This window comes from Drosophila subpulchrella, chromosome 2L, assembly GCF_014743375.2.
Source record: "Drosophila subpulchrella strain 33 F10 #4 breed RU33 chromosome 2L, RU_Dsub_v1.1 Primary Assembly, whole genome shotgun sequence".
NCBI lineage: Eukaryota > Metazoa > Arthropoda > Insecta > Diptera > Drosophilidae > Drosophila > Drosophila subpulchrella.
In genome coordinates, this window is record NC_050610.1 from 6583349 (window position 1) to 6599056 (window position 15708).

Consider the following 15708-nt stretch of genomic DNA (forward strand, 5'->3'; position numbering starts at 1 on the left):
TAGGGATTTCGGGCGCACATAGAAATCAAATGGGTTTTTTAGAACTAGGAGAAACCAAAATCCCAATAAGCTGGCTTACGCTTTTGACCGGAAAAAAATGTATTCCATTAGCATAAGTTGATGGAAAATTTATCTCGCCTTGAACATTTTTATTTGCATTCTTCTTCTTTTGTCTTTGGGGTATATCCATACATATATCTTTTATTTCTTAATCCTTTTTTCATATTTTTGTTGAAAAATAATCGTTTTGAAGAATTTATTTATGAAAATTTAAAGATTTTATATAGAATACTAGTATTAGTCGGTTAAATACAGAAACACGGATAAGGCTTTATTATTTCTAGTAGCCGGGATTAAATAGCAGGGTAAAATGTATTGCAACCACTATACACAATTAGTGAACTAAACTAAAACCCAACTAAATGTTTGTCTGTGCTTTAACGTCTAACCCCAAACCGCTGCCCAAATTGATCCGATTTGTGTGCGCTTTTGCTGAAAACTGACAACTTGTTTTGCGATTTTTCCTGCCATTTTTCTTTTCCTTTGTATTTTTGTTTTCCTTTTGATTTTTGTTTATGCTCTCTCTTTTATTACTTCCGCTTTAGGTTTCTTTGCGCCGTGATCAGCGTGCAACGTTGAATGAACCGACTGAGACGACGCCTGTACGTAAACTAACTCCACTTTGCGCCAATACTGTATATCTTTCTCCCAGCCTAACCCTAAATCATTAAAATAGCCTCTATCTAGACTATCTAGCCTATTTCTTCCTCTGTCTTTCTATGTATCATTTGTATTAAGCTTTCCTAACGTTCGCCATTTGTCGATGTAAAATTGTTCTCGTCTAACATCGCTAGCGATCTATAGTACTAATCGTCCTAGTATCTTCCCCAAATCATAAAAAATCCTAACCAATAATATTAACTAAACATGATACTAACCGCGTATGTGTGACTGTATGTATGTGTTCTGGGCCATAGAGCACCGCTAAAGCGATCCAAAATTGTTTGCCACCCTCACCCGGATAGACACCTATCGCCATCAACACCCGTAGTTGCCCTAGAACTCTAGAACTCTTTGTATGTACATATTTAAATTAGTAAGCTGAACTCTTTACTCTATGTCTGCGTAGGTGGTTTTATTTCTGTGCTAATTAATACTATTACATTCTATACAGTTGGTGCGCCAAAGTACGCGAAAGAGCCGTACATCTCAACCGCTGGAAAGTGGATCCACGGTGGCGCCCAGTGGCACTCAGCGGGGCCATGACATTCAGTTGGACTCCATGGAACAGCGATCGGAGCAGGAGAACAACACCACGTCCATACTGGATCAGATATCATATGGCTTCGTCAGCGTGGGAGGTTTTATCTATCAGAACAGCTATATATTCACCAATATTCTGATGATGGTAAGTCTATGGAGCAGTAACAAGTTTCGATCTAATATCTAAAAAATAATAATCACTGATTTGTATAACTTTAAAGATACTTTTAATTATAGGCATTAATGTACTATTTCCTTCTAGGCCTGGTCCATAGTATACCACAGTTGGCTGACTTTTGTCCTGCTGCTCTGGGCCAATGTGCTGTGGATGATTCCGAACCAACGGAAGGCCATGATGCGATCCAGTCCATTCATAGTCTTATATGCTGAGGCGCTCCTGATTGCCCAGTATATATACGGCATGGATTTGAACAACGATGAACTGCCAACAAGCGTTCCCGTAAGAAATTGCGTCCCTTAGTTTACAAATTAAATTTAATTAAGTAAAGTATTTGCAGACAGCGGGCATTAACCTGCAGCAAATTGGCTTTGAACGACCCATCGAGAACCAAATGCGACCATGTGTCCCACTGATCGTGAAGACTGCCTTTGTACTGATGTTTTGGGTGACATCACGGCAGTTCTTCAAGGAGAAACGCGATCGCCGGAGGGATAGTACACTGGCGGATATCATTGCGCCACTGCAAATCACCGTGGGATCGGCTGGTTCCAGCTACCTCATCAACGATGGCAAGAAGACCTCAAAGTTCCTAAAGAAGGCCGGCGATGTGATCAAGAATCTACTGGTGCGCCTCTGGATCTGGCTGCTGGTGCTGGTTATCTTCCTGTGCGCGATCACTGGCGAGAATATGACAGTCTTCCGCATCTGCTACATGGCCCTGTTCCTATTCTTCTTGCTGGTCTTTCAATCTTCGTCCAAGGCCTGGGTTAAGATCATGTATGGCTTCTGGCTGTTTCTGATCTTCTACGCCATGACCATACTCATATTGATCTATACATATCAGTTCGACAAGTTCGAAACATACTGGAGAGACTATCTTAATGTGTCCTCTACACTGTAAGTGGCTATTTAAAAAACTTAAGACCTAGTAGACACCTAAATATTAGGTTCACAAAATAATTTTGAGGAAAAAGAGTTGTATTTTTCAGCTAATCCCCGGAAGATTTGAAAACTAATAAGAATATTTATTTTGCAGACAAAAGGACATTGGCCTTAAGCGCTATCAGACTAAGGATCTGTTCCTCCACTTGGTCTCGCCCACGATAATTGTGATCTTGACCGTGATCCAAGTGCACTATTTCCACAAGCGCTTCATCGCATCGTTACAACAGCAGTCGGTGGCTGGTGGATCGGCACAACAGAAACCCACGGAGACAACTGCCTTGGAACCGGCGCCATCCAAGCGCCGTGGTAGCGCCGGTTCACTACGTCGATCCCAGGGACCTTCGGCGGAGGCTGCTCCCGGAGCCACCACTGATTTCGAGACATCTGTGCGAGATTTGGTGCGCATATCGTTCCGCAAGATCAAGAACAAGTCGGAGTACATATTCAAGAACTTCAAGGACGTCTTCTGGCGCTTCCTGGAACTGCACATCATGAAGGCTGTCTACATCGCAGCCTTCGTGTGCAGCGTCAGCGAAGTCTGCGTTCTGCACATTGTCTTCGTGGGCTTCTGTGTGCTGGGCGCCACCTCGCGCAAGTCCGTCCAGGTTGTCATCAGCCGCCTCATCTCGTTCATTGTCACCATCATAGTGCTGTCCAAGATGATCTATCAGATCGAGTACTTAAATAACTCGCAGCTTAACGTGGTTTGTGTAAGTTAATCTATTATTGTACAGGAACTGTTAATTAATACTTAAATGATATTTTCAGTCTGACAACCGGACCGCCAACAATGTCGAATGGATTGGCCTCACCAAGGCCGACAAGGTAGAGGGTGGACTGATGAGCCTGCTGCGCACCTACATCATCTATATGGTTATTGTGACCATGCACGCTGTGATCACTCTCCGCCAGCTCCAAATGCGCGTGAAGATCGGAGCCGTAAATGCACCGCCCACCAAGCTGTTGTTCCCCCATATTATTCGGGCTGATGCTGAGAAGGATTTGGTGGGACTGGTCAAGTATCTCCTCAACTTTGGCTTCTACAAATTCGGTATTGAGATATCGCTGATCGCCCTGGTCTCCACCATTACATATCGCCAGGACATTGTGGCCGTCGCCTATGCTCTGTGGCTAGTTGTGCTTCTGCTTCTGAGAAGATCGCAATGTGCCAAAATCTGGGGAGTGTTCCAGGCCTTCTTTGCCATTTCCATATTGACACAGTACATAGTGCTGGTCGGACTGCCGCCGAGCTCATGTCTGGGTAAGATCAGAATACCAATCAGATGAATTACATTTAAATAACTTTATTATATGTATTTTAGTTTATCCTTGGGAAGGCCCCTTTGGCGAGGGCATTCAACGCTGGACAATGCTGCCGGGAGCCCTGCACTTCAACCACGTGCCCAAGCTGATCTTCGACTTCATCGTCCTGGTCATCCTGAACCGCCAGAAGAGCATATTCTGCATCGAACAGCGTTATGCGAGTAACGACGACTATCCGGGTGGCAGCAACCGCAGTGTGATTGCGGATATTGCCCAGCTAGGTCGCGTTCCCTTCGACAATCCCACCCACGACTTTTGCTCGTATATACGCAACTACTCGGACATCCTGAAGAACGGAGTGCTGTGCGGCTTCTACTGGTTCACCCTGGCGGTTGTTTTTCTGGCCGGTACCAATATTGCGGATCTTCTGGCACTGGGCTATCTGATCGGAGCGTTCATCTTCCTGTGGCAGGGATCGGACTTCTATCTCCGCCCCATACACACCATCATCTTGCGCTGGAAGTGGCTGCTGGCCTTCAATGTCTCCAATATACTCATCAAGACGTCCTTCCAGATGGCTGGATGTCTGTACATGAAGCAACTGACCAGTGGATGCTGCTGGCTGGTGCACATGCTAGGCATCACATGCACCAGCAGTGTGCCCATAGAACAAATAATGCTGCCTGAGGATGCGGTTTCGGTGTTGGAGCCCGGCGAATGCCCTAAGATCACCCACCAGGTGGTCCTGCTGTGGGACACGATCTGCTTCGCCTTCATCATCTTCCAGCTGCGCATCTTCAAGTCACACTACTTCTGCCACATCATCACGGATACCAAGGCAAATAATATCCTGGCCTCTAGGTGGGTTCACTAAATAGCCGTCCCAAAGACCAATTTTGAAACTGACTGCTTACTTTTTGCCACAGAGGAGCCGACATCATTGAGAGCCTGCGGCATAAACAGATTGCCCATCGTCATGACCATGAGAAGCAGGTGCTGCACAAGATCAAGCGGAAGATGGAGCGCATCCGTGCCACGCAACAGAAGATGCTCCGGCCCCTGGACAAACAGACCCACTTCGATGGTAAGTTATTATGGGATAGCGTTCAGGGGCCTTTTTTTGCTCCCCTCCTTGCATTTTTTTTGGTGTTCGTACTTCTCGTCGCGTTTTTTGCAATTTCCCCTTTTTGTATTTTGACCGTTGGAAATTGTCGCGTGTGTGTCATACATTAATCCTTGGATTCCTGAAGGGCGACGCACGCCCACAGAGCAGGCCATGTCCGAGGTGGCGCCCTTGGCCCACAACAGCAGCTTTACCTCCTGCCAGGGATCTGGTTACCTGACCCCCGATGAGCATAGCTCCGCCAGCTCAGCAACTTCTTCGCCAGCAAGGGCTTCGATCCTCTCCAGCAGTGACAGCAGTGTGGAGAGCGTGGACAGTGCCGATGCTGCAGTGATTATCGAGCCGGAGATCAATGTGATGCCTTGTGAGGAGGTCACGGACTATGTGGATGTGCAGTCGGTCAGCGAGGAGGAGACAACGGTGGCACTGCCCAGAAATCTCTTGGAACCCTCTGAAGACTCTCAAGCTAAGGAAAATGTTTTTAAAAGCCTGGAGTCCTTGAAGCCAACAACACCCAGTACGGATGCCTTGTCCACCCTGCTCACCGAGGGATTTTTGGAACCAAAGAGGATATCTCTGGGACTGGCTCCCTCGGAGGTTAGTGCACCAGTTGGCATGCAATCCCTGGCCCCGCCGATGGCTGCCTATGCCACAGCCATGGCCTCTAGTGCCGCCAATTCCGTGCCGTCCTCTAATCTGACTCCGAATCTACGCCGGCAGCATCGCCGTCAGTCATCAACCAATGCGGCTGTTTCCTGGAACGAAACCGTCTCCATTAAACGATCCCCCATGAAAAAGCAACTGGTAAAGTGGGGAATTTCAGGGATGCAAACCGTTTAAAAATGTTTCTCTGGTATTAACTATTATTTATATTATACTTATTAATATCTCTTTTAAAACGTTTACGTTGGGGTGTTTTAAATAATTTATCAAGTGGATAATTTTCAAAAGTAATGATCGGTTTGCATCTCTGGAGAAAACCTTCCTGCCCCGATCATTCACTTCTCCCACAACCCAAACAGTCTGCGGATAAGGAGGAGGTGGTGACCATGCGCCACAAGTTGCTGCATCGTCGTCACCAAAGCATGGGGAACGCCAGCTACTCATTGGACGAGGCCTCCCAGTCGCAATCGCAGCGCAAGCGCCTGTCCAGCAATTTATCCGGTTTCCGGGACGAAACCGCCCTGCGATCCGCCCAAAGACCGCATAGCTGGGGACCCGTGGGTACGGCCTCCTATATGGAGTCGCTGATGTGCGCCTTCTACGAGCCCGCACTGCTGCATGGACCATGTATTGGATGAATCTTTACTCTAATAATATTAATTTTCCAAATTTATAACGAAACTCTGTACAAAAATACCTTTTAATGTGCGTGCTCTACAAGCTAATAAAACCGATTGGGATCGTGTGTAGCAGACCCCAAGCAACTGCCTCTCGGAGTCTGACCTGTAAATAACACTTATCTAGATTTACTTTGCTCCCAATTACTTCTTTGATGGTGAATGAAGGCGTAATCAGAGATCCTGAGCGCTTCTACAAGTGTATTATAAATCTTTAAATTAATCTACATGTGATTTCTAGAATCGATTTCTAAAAGCGTCAGGGGATTTACATATGCTGTAAATCAAGATCTTTGATCTGCATGAAGAAATTAAAAAATTTTTCTAAATTTTTTCTAAAGCTTTTTACAATACTTTTTTAAAAATATCTCTTTTATTTGTTAAAAATGATATGGAATCTATTTTTACAATATATAATTTGATTTACCAACTCTAAATAGATCCTTTTTTATACAAGCATATTGAATGCCGTGGGATCGGTTCAAAAATAAACAATTTACAACATTTAAATCTTCGGCGAGCCGTTGCTAGAGTTATTTCTATCTTTATTTCGACTTAAAACAAACGTCTAAATTCTGTTTATTTTTGAAATTTTAATTTTTATTTTTGTTTACTTTTGTATTTGATTATTTTTTAGAACATGGTTATCCACTTCCTGCACCAACAGTACGCAGAAGGAAGGAAATTAAATTACATCCACATGGTAAAGTTTTTGTTTGTTGTGCCTTATTTGTTCGATATTAACTCCCGCTATATAAGCTACCCCATATACCGTGTATATATAAATTGTTCCCGAATAACTGCATGAAATTCTGTGTGCTGCTCTGTAAATTGAATGCATAACGAAAAAGCCTTATCCTAGCAACTATTTACTAATATTCATCTTAATGTTGTTAAACACTATAAGTGATATATTTGTTTGGAGTATGTAATGACGTTTCTCTTGATGTTCTCATATAGCCACACGTGCTGGTGATTACTACATGTTCGAGGAGATGGATGATAAGTTTGAACTTGACCTGATACACGACGAGATTGATTTTCTGGAGGAGGAGAACATCACCGAGAGCGAGATGAAGATGCAGCGCCGCAAGACCCTCTACGACGTGAGTTTCCAGATGTTTTCTATAGGGATTTCAAAGAGACTAGAGCATTCTGCATGCCATCCTCCGCCCGCATTAGATTTGAACCGTATTTAAATTCTTGTAAATTCTCCAAAAACCAAAAATCTAAAATTGCCCCGACTTGTGATCGAAGGTGTGGAAGGATCTTAATGACGCCGAGTACCGTCGCCACTTCTATATGCGTGAGCGATCCTATGCCTCAGAGCCGGGTTCTCGCATAGCCCTGAAGTTGGACGACGAGAAGGAGAAGGTTGGCCACGATCTGGGCCTAACCACCGACGACGATGAGGATGACGATACCATTGAATGCGATCTGGGCATGCGCACCTCGACGCTGTCCGAACCGCTTGATTTTGGTCGTCGCAGCCAGTCGCTGCTCGAGGTTGTGAGTCTGAAGAGCAGAGTTACCTACATATCTTGTCTTTAATTGGCGCACCTCCAGTTGATTTCACTTATTTTGCTCACGAGCTCAACTTTTTCAACTGCGCCCGCAATATTAACCTGCCGACCAGCAGTTGGGCGCACTCACCTCAAAATACTGTACAGAAATATACATATTGTATAAGCTTCGTTTTTCGTTAAATCGTATAAATGTTTTTTGCCTGCCCAAACCATCCAGAAATAATCTAACTCGTTATATATTTATGCACCCACAGAAGTCGAAGGATGCTCCCACTGGTGAATTCCCCTCTACCAGCAAGGGCATCTCCAAGGAACGCGATGCGGCCACAGCTTCCAGTTCGGCTAGTCCAGCGCCCACCAGGGATGTGGGTGATCTCCCGGTGATACCACCACCTTCTACTGCCCCGCCACGTGAGGCCACCTCCAAGGAGACTTCCGACAGCAAGTCCAAAATGGAAGTGGATAGCGGCGAGGTGACGGCCAAGGATTCGGATGAGGACTTTGATACCAATCCTATTATCAGACTGCTCGAGGGCTTCTTGGTCACGCTGACCATAAGACTGAACCGCTTCTCGCGCAACTATCGCTTTGTGAATCGCATCCTGGCCGGCGAGAAGAAGACCCTCAAGGTGGGTTGGAAAATATCATTATTAGTGTATGGCTTAAGGTCTAATTTTGGATATTATCTTTACAGGAATCCAGCTCGCTGAATCGCCTAGGGCTGTCCAGTGCCGCTGCCATGTTCCACTTCCTCAAGTCAAATCTCGAGAGGTATTTAGAAAGCCATTCTGGAACCCAGGTCCAGTGTGCGCCGCTTGCGTTAAATTTAAATTAAGTTTTGAATTTTGATTTTTGGAAACTGGAAGCCCCCGAGCGTCCCTAGAGTAGCGTGTTCTGGTCGCGTTACGAAACGTTGATTTTACTTGTACTTTACGTTCGTTAAGAGTTGTGTTTGGTTTAGATTCACTATTTATTTGATATTATTTTTCTTCTTTTTATTTGCATATCCGTTTTACTTTTGTGTTCCGTGTGTTTGAAACTCTGTACCTGCTTCCACAACATACTATTACTCTCGAAACCAACAACACACCTGCAACAATGTCTCACCACCTCACCTCCATCATTTGTGCCACCATGTTGTTGTTGAACCCAACCCGATCGATGTTGCTGTTGATGCTGTTGAAGCGATGAAAGTGACCCGCCCGCCTCCTCATCCACACCTCGGCGGGTGGTGATCTCCCCACAGAATGCCACCGAGCACTCAGACCCCACCAGCACCACACTGAACACGAACACAACAACCACACCGCTATCACCACCCGAACCACTGCAACCACCAACTACAACCAGTACACCACAGCAACAGCATCAGCATATTCGCGTTGCCGACGAAATCATCGAACTGCCTGTAGATACCGTTGATGGAGTCAGCCATAGGTAACCCAAAAAACCCGAAATATTTGTTTTTATATGCGGGAATTCCAAAAAAATTTTGAGATCATATTGTCAGCACATTTTCACAAAACAAGTTTTTAAGTAAATTTAATGTATATTCCAAGCTACAAATATAAAAAATTAAGGTCTTAAGTTTTTATATTTGAGGACGATACTTGATACACTTAGTTATTTAAATATTTTAGATTGGCACATCTATAAATGTTTAAAATCAACTCCACATTCAATTATCTGCACCGCTCAACATTTTTCATTTATTTTCATTGTGTTTTAAAAATCATAAAATTATCAATTACGCACATTTCATTTGACTAGAGCTAAATTAATTTCATGTGTCTATATGTATGCCAAAAAACGAAAAATCCAGAATGAACAAAAACAGATCCTTACTAATTTCTTTTTCTTACATTTTACATTTTTCTGCGCGCATTTCGATCATCCGAATAAATTTTTGTTTTGTTAGAAAACAATCAATCAATTCATCGCCGCCAGCCAAGGGGTAAGTAGATCGAACCATACTATCAATCTAAGACTAAACGAGATCAGTAAAAACCAACTAACACAGGACATGTATCTATGTGTCTGCTCTCTAAGATCTCCTAATACTTGAGCAATTTTCTCTATCTAAATATATATGTAAACCTCATCTAAACTGCATTGTGACACCAATTTTCCATTTCACTCCATTCCATTCCTGTCGCCACCCCATCCATGCGCTGTGACATATATAAATCGTATATATAGCACGATGCTCAGTCGAAAATCGGACTGTGGCCTGCCTGAGATACGCATTAAAGCGCCCTCTGTCGAGCGCGGTGCACATTATTACCATAATCACCACAGCGGCGGTGGCTCAGGATCCTTGAGCAAACACTGGTCCTACGAACAGGTGGACAGGTACTGGTCCCGCCCACTAACTATGCGTATAGCTCACTACCCCTTAGCCTATTGATGTGCCTATTAATGTGTTGGTGTCTTTCGGTTTGTGTTCGTAACGCTCTATAACTCTCTTTAAGCAGGTGGGTCGATTTTATGAAATAAGATCCTTGGGGAACTGATCTAAGAACAAATTTAATATAATGATTATAAAATATAAACTTGACCTAAATTTGCGAAAATGTTTAATAAACAACAAAGTAATATCGGGAGATATTTATACTGTTCATATAATATCTTGATGGACTTTTTAAATCAAATTCATAGTCAAATTCTTATTTTTCCAATTTGAACCCAGATAGTTCCCAAAAACTGTTATTCATAAATCGACCCTCCCTACTCTATATCTATGTATCTTTCAAGCTCATGCCCATCCCCATGATCATGATCATACGGCCCAGCCCCATGACTCTACTATAACATCTATCACGACTCTCTGTCTCTCCCCTCTGTATCTTTTGGTAACTGTAACTGCATCTATTTCTGTATTTGTATCCGTATTCCTGCCTCTCCACTAAGTTGTATTCGCTGCTATGATTTAAACCTATCTCTATGCGTTCTTTGCTAGTATGTACCGTTGTCTGGCTTCGATTAACCCTAGTTTAAACCTAGATTTGTGTTTCACCCGAGTTCCACACGATGCACTCGCATGTAGACTGTGGAGCATGCAGCGCACACATTCCTAAAAAGAACAGCACCCGGCATGTCAAGTTGATAGATTCCACGAATCTGTGATGAGTTGATATGTGATCTAATAATGTTTTTGCCGATTTTCCAGCGCGGGTGAATTTAATCTGGAGGAGGAGAACTTTGCCCAGCGAGACCACCATATCATTGTGGAGGTGCTGATCTCCTCGTGGTACGCTCTTTTGGCCAATACGGATCTCATTTGCTACATTGTGGTGTTCGTCAATCAGGTAAGTGGTTGGCTTAATCGCCCCTGAAGCGTTATTTATTTACTTTCCGTTTTTAGGTGGTCAATGCCAGTCTTATCTCCCTGCCGCTGCCCATCATGGTCTTTTTGTGGGGCACCTTGTCTCTGCCACGTCCCACGAAAACCTTCTGGGTCACCCTGATTGCCTACACCCAGGCCATTGTCCTGATCAAGTGCATCTTCCAGTTCAAACTGATCTGGTCTAACTACCACCAACTGCCCAATCAACCGCTGACACCTGCCAAAATCTTTGGCGTAGAGAACAAAGCCCACTATGCGATATATGACTTGATTCTGTTGTTGGTCCTGTTCCTGCATCGCTATCTTCTGAAATCGCAGGGCTTGTGGAAATCGGGCTATAAGGATACGGATAACCAGTTCACCAAACCCACCGCTAGCATGTAAGCAGCAGAGGTTCTTGAGGAAGCAGAGAATTTTGTATAACTTATATGTATTCTTATTTTAGTGATGATCGCGATGATAGCGACAATCTATCGCAACCCGACTCCCGCCAGCTGAACGATGATGCTGCTGCTCAGAAGTTGAGTCTCCAAGTGAGTCAGGCCTCTTTGCCAGGTTCACCAGAGTTCAGCAAGACTGGCATCAATCAGCTAGAGTAAGTCTAAGGCTAGGCAACTCAGAAATCTTTAATTATAATATTCTTTCCATTTTAGACGCACCAAGTACACCTCTTCGCTGTACAAGTTCTTCTTTAGTCTTGTCCACAAATCCCGCCTAGCCACAGATGTTTATGCCCTGATGTTCCTCTGCGATTTTGTGAACTTCTTTGTGCTGCTCTTTGGTTTCACTGCCTTTGGAGTGAGTCAAGATAAAGTAATAAGACTAAAAAGTATTTAAGTAATATATTACCTATTCCCAGACCCAACAAACGGAAAGCGATGAGGGAGTCCAGACTTATTTGGCGGAAAACAAAGTGCCCATACCATTCCTGATCATGTTGCTGGTTCAGTTCCTGCTCATCGTTATAGATCGAGCTCTGTACCTGCGCAAGGCTCTGGTGAACAAGATCATTTTCCACTTCTTCTCGGTGATTGGAATACACATCTGGATGTTCTTCGTGGTGCCGGCCGTTACGGAGCGAACTTTCAATTCCCTGGCACCACCAATCATTTTCTACGTGATCAAGTGTTTCTACATGCTGCTAAGCTCTTATCAAATCAAATCGGGTTACCCCAAGCGCATTCTGGGCAACTTCTTCACCAAGGGCTTCTCAATGGTCAATATGATTGCCTTCAAGGTGTACATGCAGATTCCGTTCCTGTACGAGCTGCGAACAATTTTGGATTGGGTGTGCATCGACAGCACAATGACCATATTTGACTGGCTGAAGATGGAGGACATCTTCTCGAATATCTATCTGATCCGCTGCACCAGGCAGTCGGAGACTGATTTTCCAGCCATGAGAGCCCAGAAGAAGGCGTCCCTTTCCAAGCTGATCATGGGTGGAACCATTGTCCTGCTGATTGTGATCTGCATCTGGGGACCTCTGTGCCTGTTTGCCCTGGGCAATGCGGTGGGCACCTCGAATGTGCCCTACCACGTGTCGCTGTCGATTCGAATTGGACCCTATGATCCCATCTACACAACGAATAACTACGATAGTATGTTCGCGATCAATTCCGAAATGTACTCTCAAATGACCAACGCGTACCTAAAGGAGAAACAGGCACTGACTTTTATTGCTGGATATGATCCAACGGATGTAGCGGCTGTTAAGCTTGCAGGAAACTCGCCATCCCTTTGGAACATAGCACCGCCGGATAGGCAGCGGTTGCTAAATGATTTGAGAAACAGTGAGATCTTTACTTACTTTTTGATTTCCTAATATCTTATTAATATACGTATTTTTCTATTTCAGATCACACACTGAATGCCCGCTTTTCCTATTCCCTCACCCGAAAGGCTCCCGCCAAGGGATTAAAGGAAAGTGTTGGTGATGAGCATGCCATTTCCCTGGACGAATCCTTCGAGGGCCGAGCAGCACTTATACACATGCTTAGCGAAACTCATGACGTGGCGCCACTTCACAGTAATACTACAACCAATGGAACTATTACTCCCGAAATCGAGGAAGTAGTCGTGATACCAGGCATGATACCCAAGTTCATAAAAGTTCTCAACTCTGGCGACGCTGCTGTGGTTGGTGTGTTGAGCGAAAAACACCACGAGTACCGACCGTTGGTTATCAAAATGCATCGGGACAACGAGACCAATGGATTGTGGTGGGAGATACGGGACTTCTGCGACGATAACTTCTACAACGAAACGCTGTCCAAGTTTGCCTACAGCAACTGCACTTCGGGTATAGTGATGTATACATTCAACGATAAGAAATTCCCATCGACGTTCAGTTTCCTCACAGCCGGAGGGTGAGTGGTTACAAGGATTACCAGGAGTAAAAGTTTTTATTATAATACTTATTCTTACAGCATCATTGGTTTGTACACCACCTTTGTGTTATTGGCCTCGCGCTTTATGAAGTCCTTCATTGGTGGTCAGAACCGAAAGATTATGTTCGAGGATCTGCCTTATGTGGACAGAGTGCTGCAACTTTGTCTGGATATTTATTTGGTAATTAAATAAGCTTTGGCTTTAAATCGGCTAGGTTGTTACTGATACCTTTATCGATTTTTCTAGGTACGCGAGGCTTTGGAATTCGCTCTGGAAGAAGACCTGTTTGCCAAATTGCTCTTCCTGTACCGATCGCCCGAGACGCTAATCAAGTGGACCCGTCCCAAGGAGGAGTACGTGGACGATGACGGCGACACCGACTCGATTCCCAGCCGAATGAGTGTGCGCCGGCCCGAGCAGCTGCAGCCGCAGCAACCACAATAACATAGGCCTAACCCAAACGCTTAAGTAATCTAGAGTTTGTTTACGTATTTAGTACGTATTGCGTTATCGTAGGTTTCATAGTCTTTTTTAAACATTTTTATATGATGGAAGAACACACAAATCGAAACACAAAAGTACACATCACTCATTTATACAGTCGTTCGATTTTTTGTCAAAAGTACTGCCCGTGTGTGAAACTGTGTATTTAGTTTTAAGTAAGCGAAAAGTGTTGATGTTTGTTAGTTTAAACAAATGAAAATACTAGTAAATTGCCTAAACAAACAAAATAATTTATTTAAGTTACTTCTAAAAAAGTGTAAAAATGGAAGAATAAGATCGGAAGAATAATAATAATAATATTAATGATGAAAACTCATATTCAGGGAATTTAGCATTTTACAGAAACCGTAATATAATAACTAAATTAAAGCATCCGAGTTATTAAGTAATAATAACTTTAGCGCCTAGATAATTGATGTTTTATATTTATACGAATCGAAAATATCACTTAATATTAACCATATTGCATCGAATCGCATACATTTCTAAGCTATTTGCCTATGTGTGCCCTTTACAAAACTGATTAAAAATATTAAGTATATGTTACTGATTGTTATAAAACTAAATCTAAACTAAATCGATATATGTTGCATATATATAGAGCGTTGACTTTAGTTATAGGCATATCACGTGACATATTTTTGTATTGAATGCAAATATCATTTGCTTAAGCAACTGTTTTCAAGGCGAATTCATATCAAAATTTAAAATCTTTGCTATACCGCGTCTGCTTTGAAGGACATTGATCGAACACACAAATATCTCCCATATGCAATCTCTTAAAATTAGTAAACGCCAACTAACTCTGTATGTTCTATTTTACATATATATATCGAAATGGAGTACGAAAAATTGTAGAGTCGAATAAAGATTTGTACCAAGAAACGAAAAACTTAAAACGTAAATATAATATGTACCTATTTTTATAGTTTAATTTCCAATATAAGCTTAATAACTACGTGGAATACTTACAAACTAAAATAAAGAATCGAAATTGATTGGTTATTTGTCTCATTGATTCCAATACACCAGCACCAAAATGATAAAACCCTAGGGAAGCCGCGAATTCTTAGGAACACGGGAAAATAATTCTAAAGGGACTGCCATTGCTCGGAATATGGCTTCGGGGCTTGTGATTGTAATAGATTACGGAAATTAGAAAGATGCCCATCAATGAAAAACAAGAAATATCGTTTTTGTAGAGAATTTATTATTTAATTTTAAACTTAAAACAATTATAAATTTACAAATATTGCAAAGTGTAGTGAAGTTAGTATCCCCAATCAGGGAATTCGTGTGGCACAATTTCTATAATGGTTAAAGCGCAGCTCACTGTCCTCACTCGTGGCACTCTCGCTGCTCTCCTGGCGATTGATCTTGACTGCAGGATACACCTCCTCCCACTCGGACTCGCTGCGACTGAGGACACCGCGCCTCCGCGGGGTTGCAAGGGAGCTCTCCTGCTGCGTTCTGGCGGTGGCAGCGGCTGGGGGCGGGGGCATTGGATTGTTCAACATTTGGATAACACTCTTGGACAGCCGAATCGACTGGATGCGGTTGTAGCCACTGCCCGTTGGCTTGTAGCGTTCTAGCCTCGATGTGAGGCGTGCCATTTCAGTGCTCATCCACTCGGGAGCGCGCATGATGTTCATGTACAACGACTGCTGGTCAAGTAAACCGAGTGGGGAATCGGTCAAGAGCTTTTATAGCCGAGTGTGGGTGACATAAGCCGGGGCGCAAATCAATACGGCTTGCATTAAGCGAGGGTAGGACCTTAGTTGCGTGGGTTTCCACCCCCAGTGCTATTGACCTATTAACGAATCAAA

The 15708-nt window shown here is 43.5% G+C and overlaps 2 protein-coding genes across 20 annotated transcripts in view; one reads left to right on the forward strand and one right to left on the reverse strand.

Moving 5' to 3' along the window:
- Positions 1 to 14880, forward strand: part of LOC119548724 (piezo-type mechanosensitive ion channel component) — a 28675-nt gene extending 13795 nt beyond the window's left edge. For 3 of the 19 annotated variants that reach the window (XM_037856212.1, XM_037856219.1, XM_037856213.1), the window contains 23 exons: positions 606 to 662; positions 1175 to 1408; positions 1526 to 1723; positions 1773 to 2341; positions 2481 to 3099; positions 3158 to 3650; positions 3712 to 4513; positions 4579 to 4736; positions 6753 to 6818; positions 7076 to 7221; positions 7896 to 8270; positions 8336 to 8412; positions 8827 to 9078; positions 9560 to 9595; positions 9841 to 9993; positions 10811 to 10949; positions 11006 to 11367; positions 11433 to 11582; positions 11641 to 11785; positions 11847 to 12780; positions 12846 to 13356; positions 13417 to 13558; positions 13625 to 14880. In XM_037856212.1, coding sequence (XP_037712140.1) covers positions 606 to 662; positions 1175 to 1408; positions 1526 to 1723; positions 1773 to 2341; positions 2481 to 3099; positions 3158 to 3650; positions 3712 to 4513; positions 4579 to 4736; positions 6753 to 6818; positions 7076 to 7221; positions 7896 to 8270; positions 8336 to 8412; positions 8827 to 9078; positions 9560 to 9595; positions 9841 to 9993; positions 10811 to 10949; positions 11006 to 11367; positions 11433 to 11582; positions 11641 to 11785; positions 11847 to 12780; positions 12846 to 13356; positions 13417 to 13558; positions 13625 to 13822 — 6816 coding nt within the window. In that variant the 3' untranslated portion in view covers positions 13823 to 14880. Of the gene's footprint in view, positions 1 to 605; positions 663 to 1174; positions 1409 to 1525; positions 1724 to 1772; positions 2342 to 2480; positions 3100 to 3157; positions 3651 to 3711; positions 4514 to 4578; positions 4737 to 4902; positions 5580 to 5797; positions 6066 to 6752; positions 6819 to 7075; positions 7222 to 7372; positions 7625 to 7895; positions 8271 to 8335; positions 8413 to 8826; positions 9079 to 9559; positions 9596 to 9840; positions 9994 to 10810; positions 10950 to 11005; positions 11368 to 11432; positions 11583 to 11640; positions 11786 to 11846; positions 12781 to 12845; positions 13357 to 13416; positions 13559 to 13624 lie in introns of all 19 variants that reach the window. The other 16 variants (XM_037856217.1, XM_037856231.1, XM_037856215.1 and 13 more) reach the window with 13 other exon arrangements.
- Positions 14881 to 15070: 190 nt separating this feature from the next.
- On the reverse strand, positions 15071 to 15588 carry LOC119546172. Its single transcript, XM_037852295.1, has one exon. The coding sequence runs from the start codon at positions 15532 to 15534 to the stop codon at positions 15166 to 15168; it is 369 nt and encodes a 122-aa protein (XP_037708223.1). The 5' UTR covers positions 15535 to 15588; the 3' UTR covers positions 15071 to 15165.
- Between the last annotated feature and the right edge of the window lie 120 nt (positions 15589 to 15708).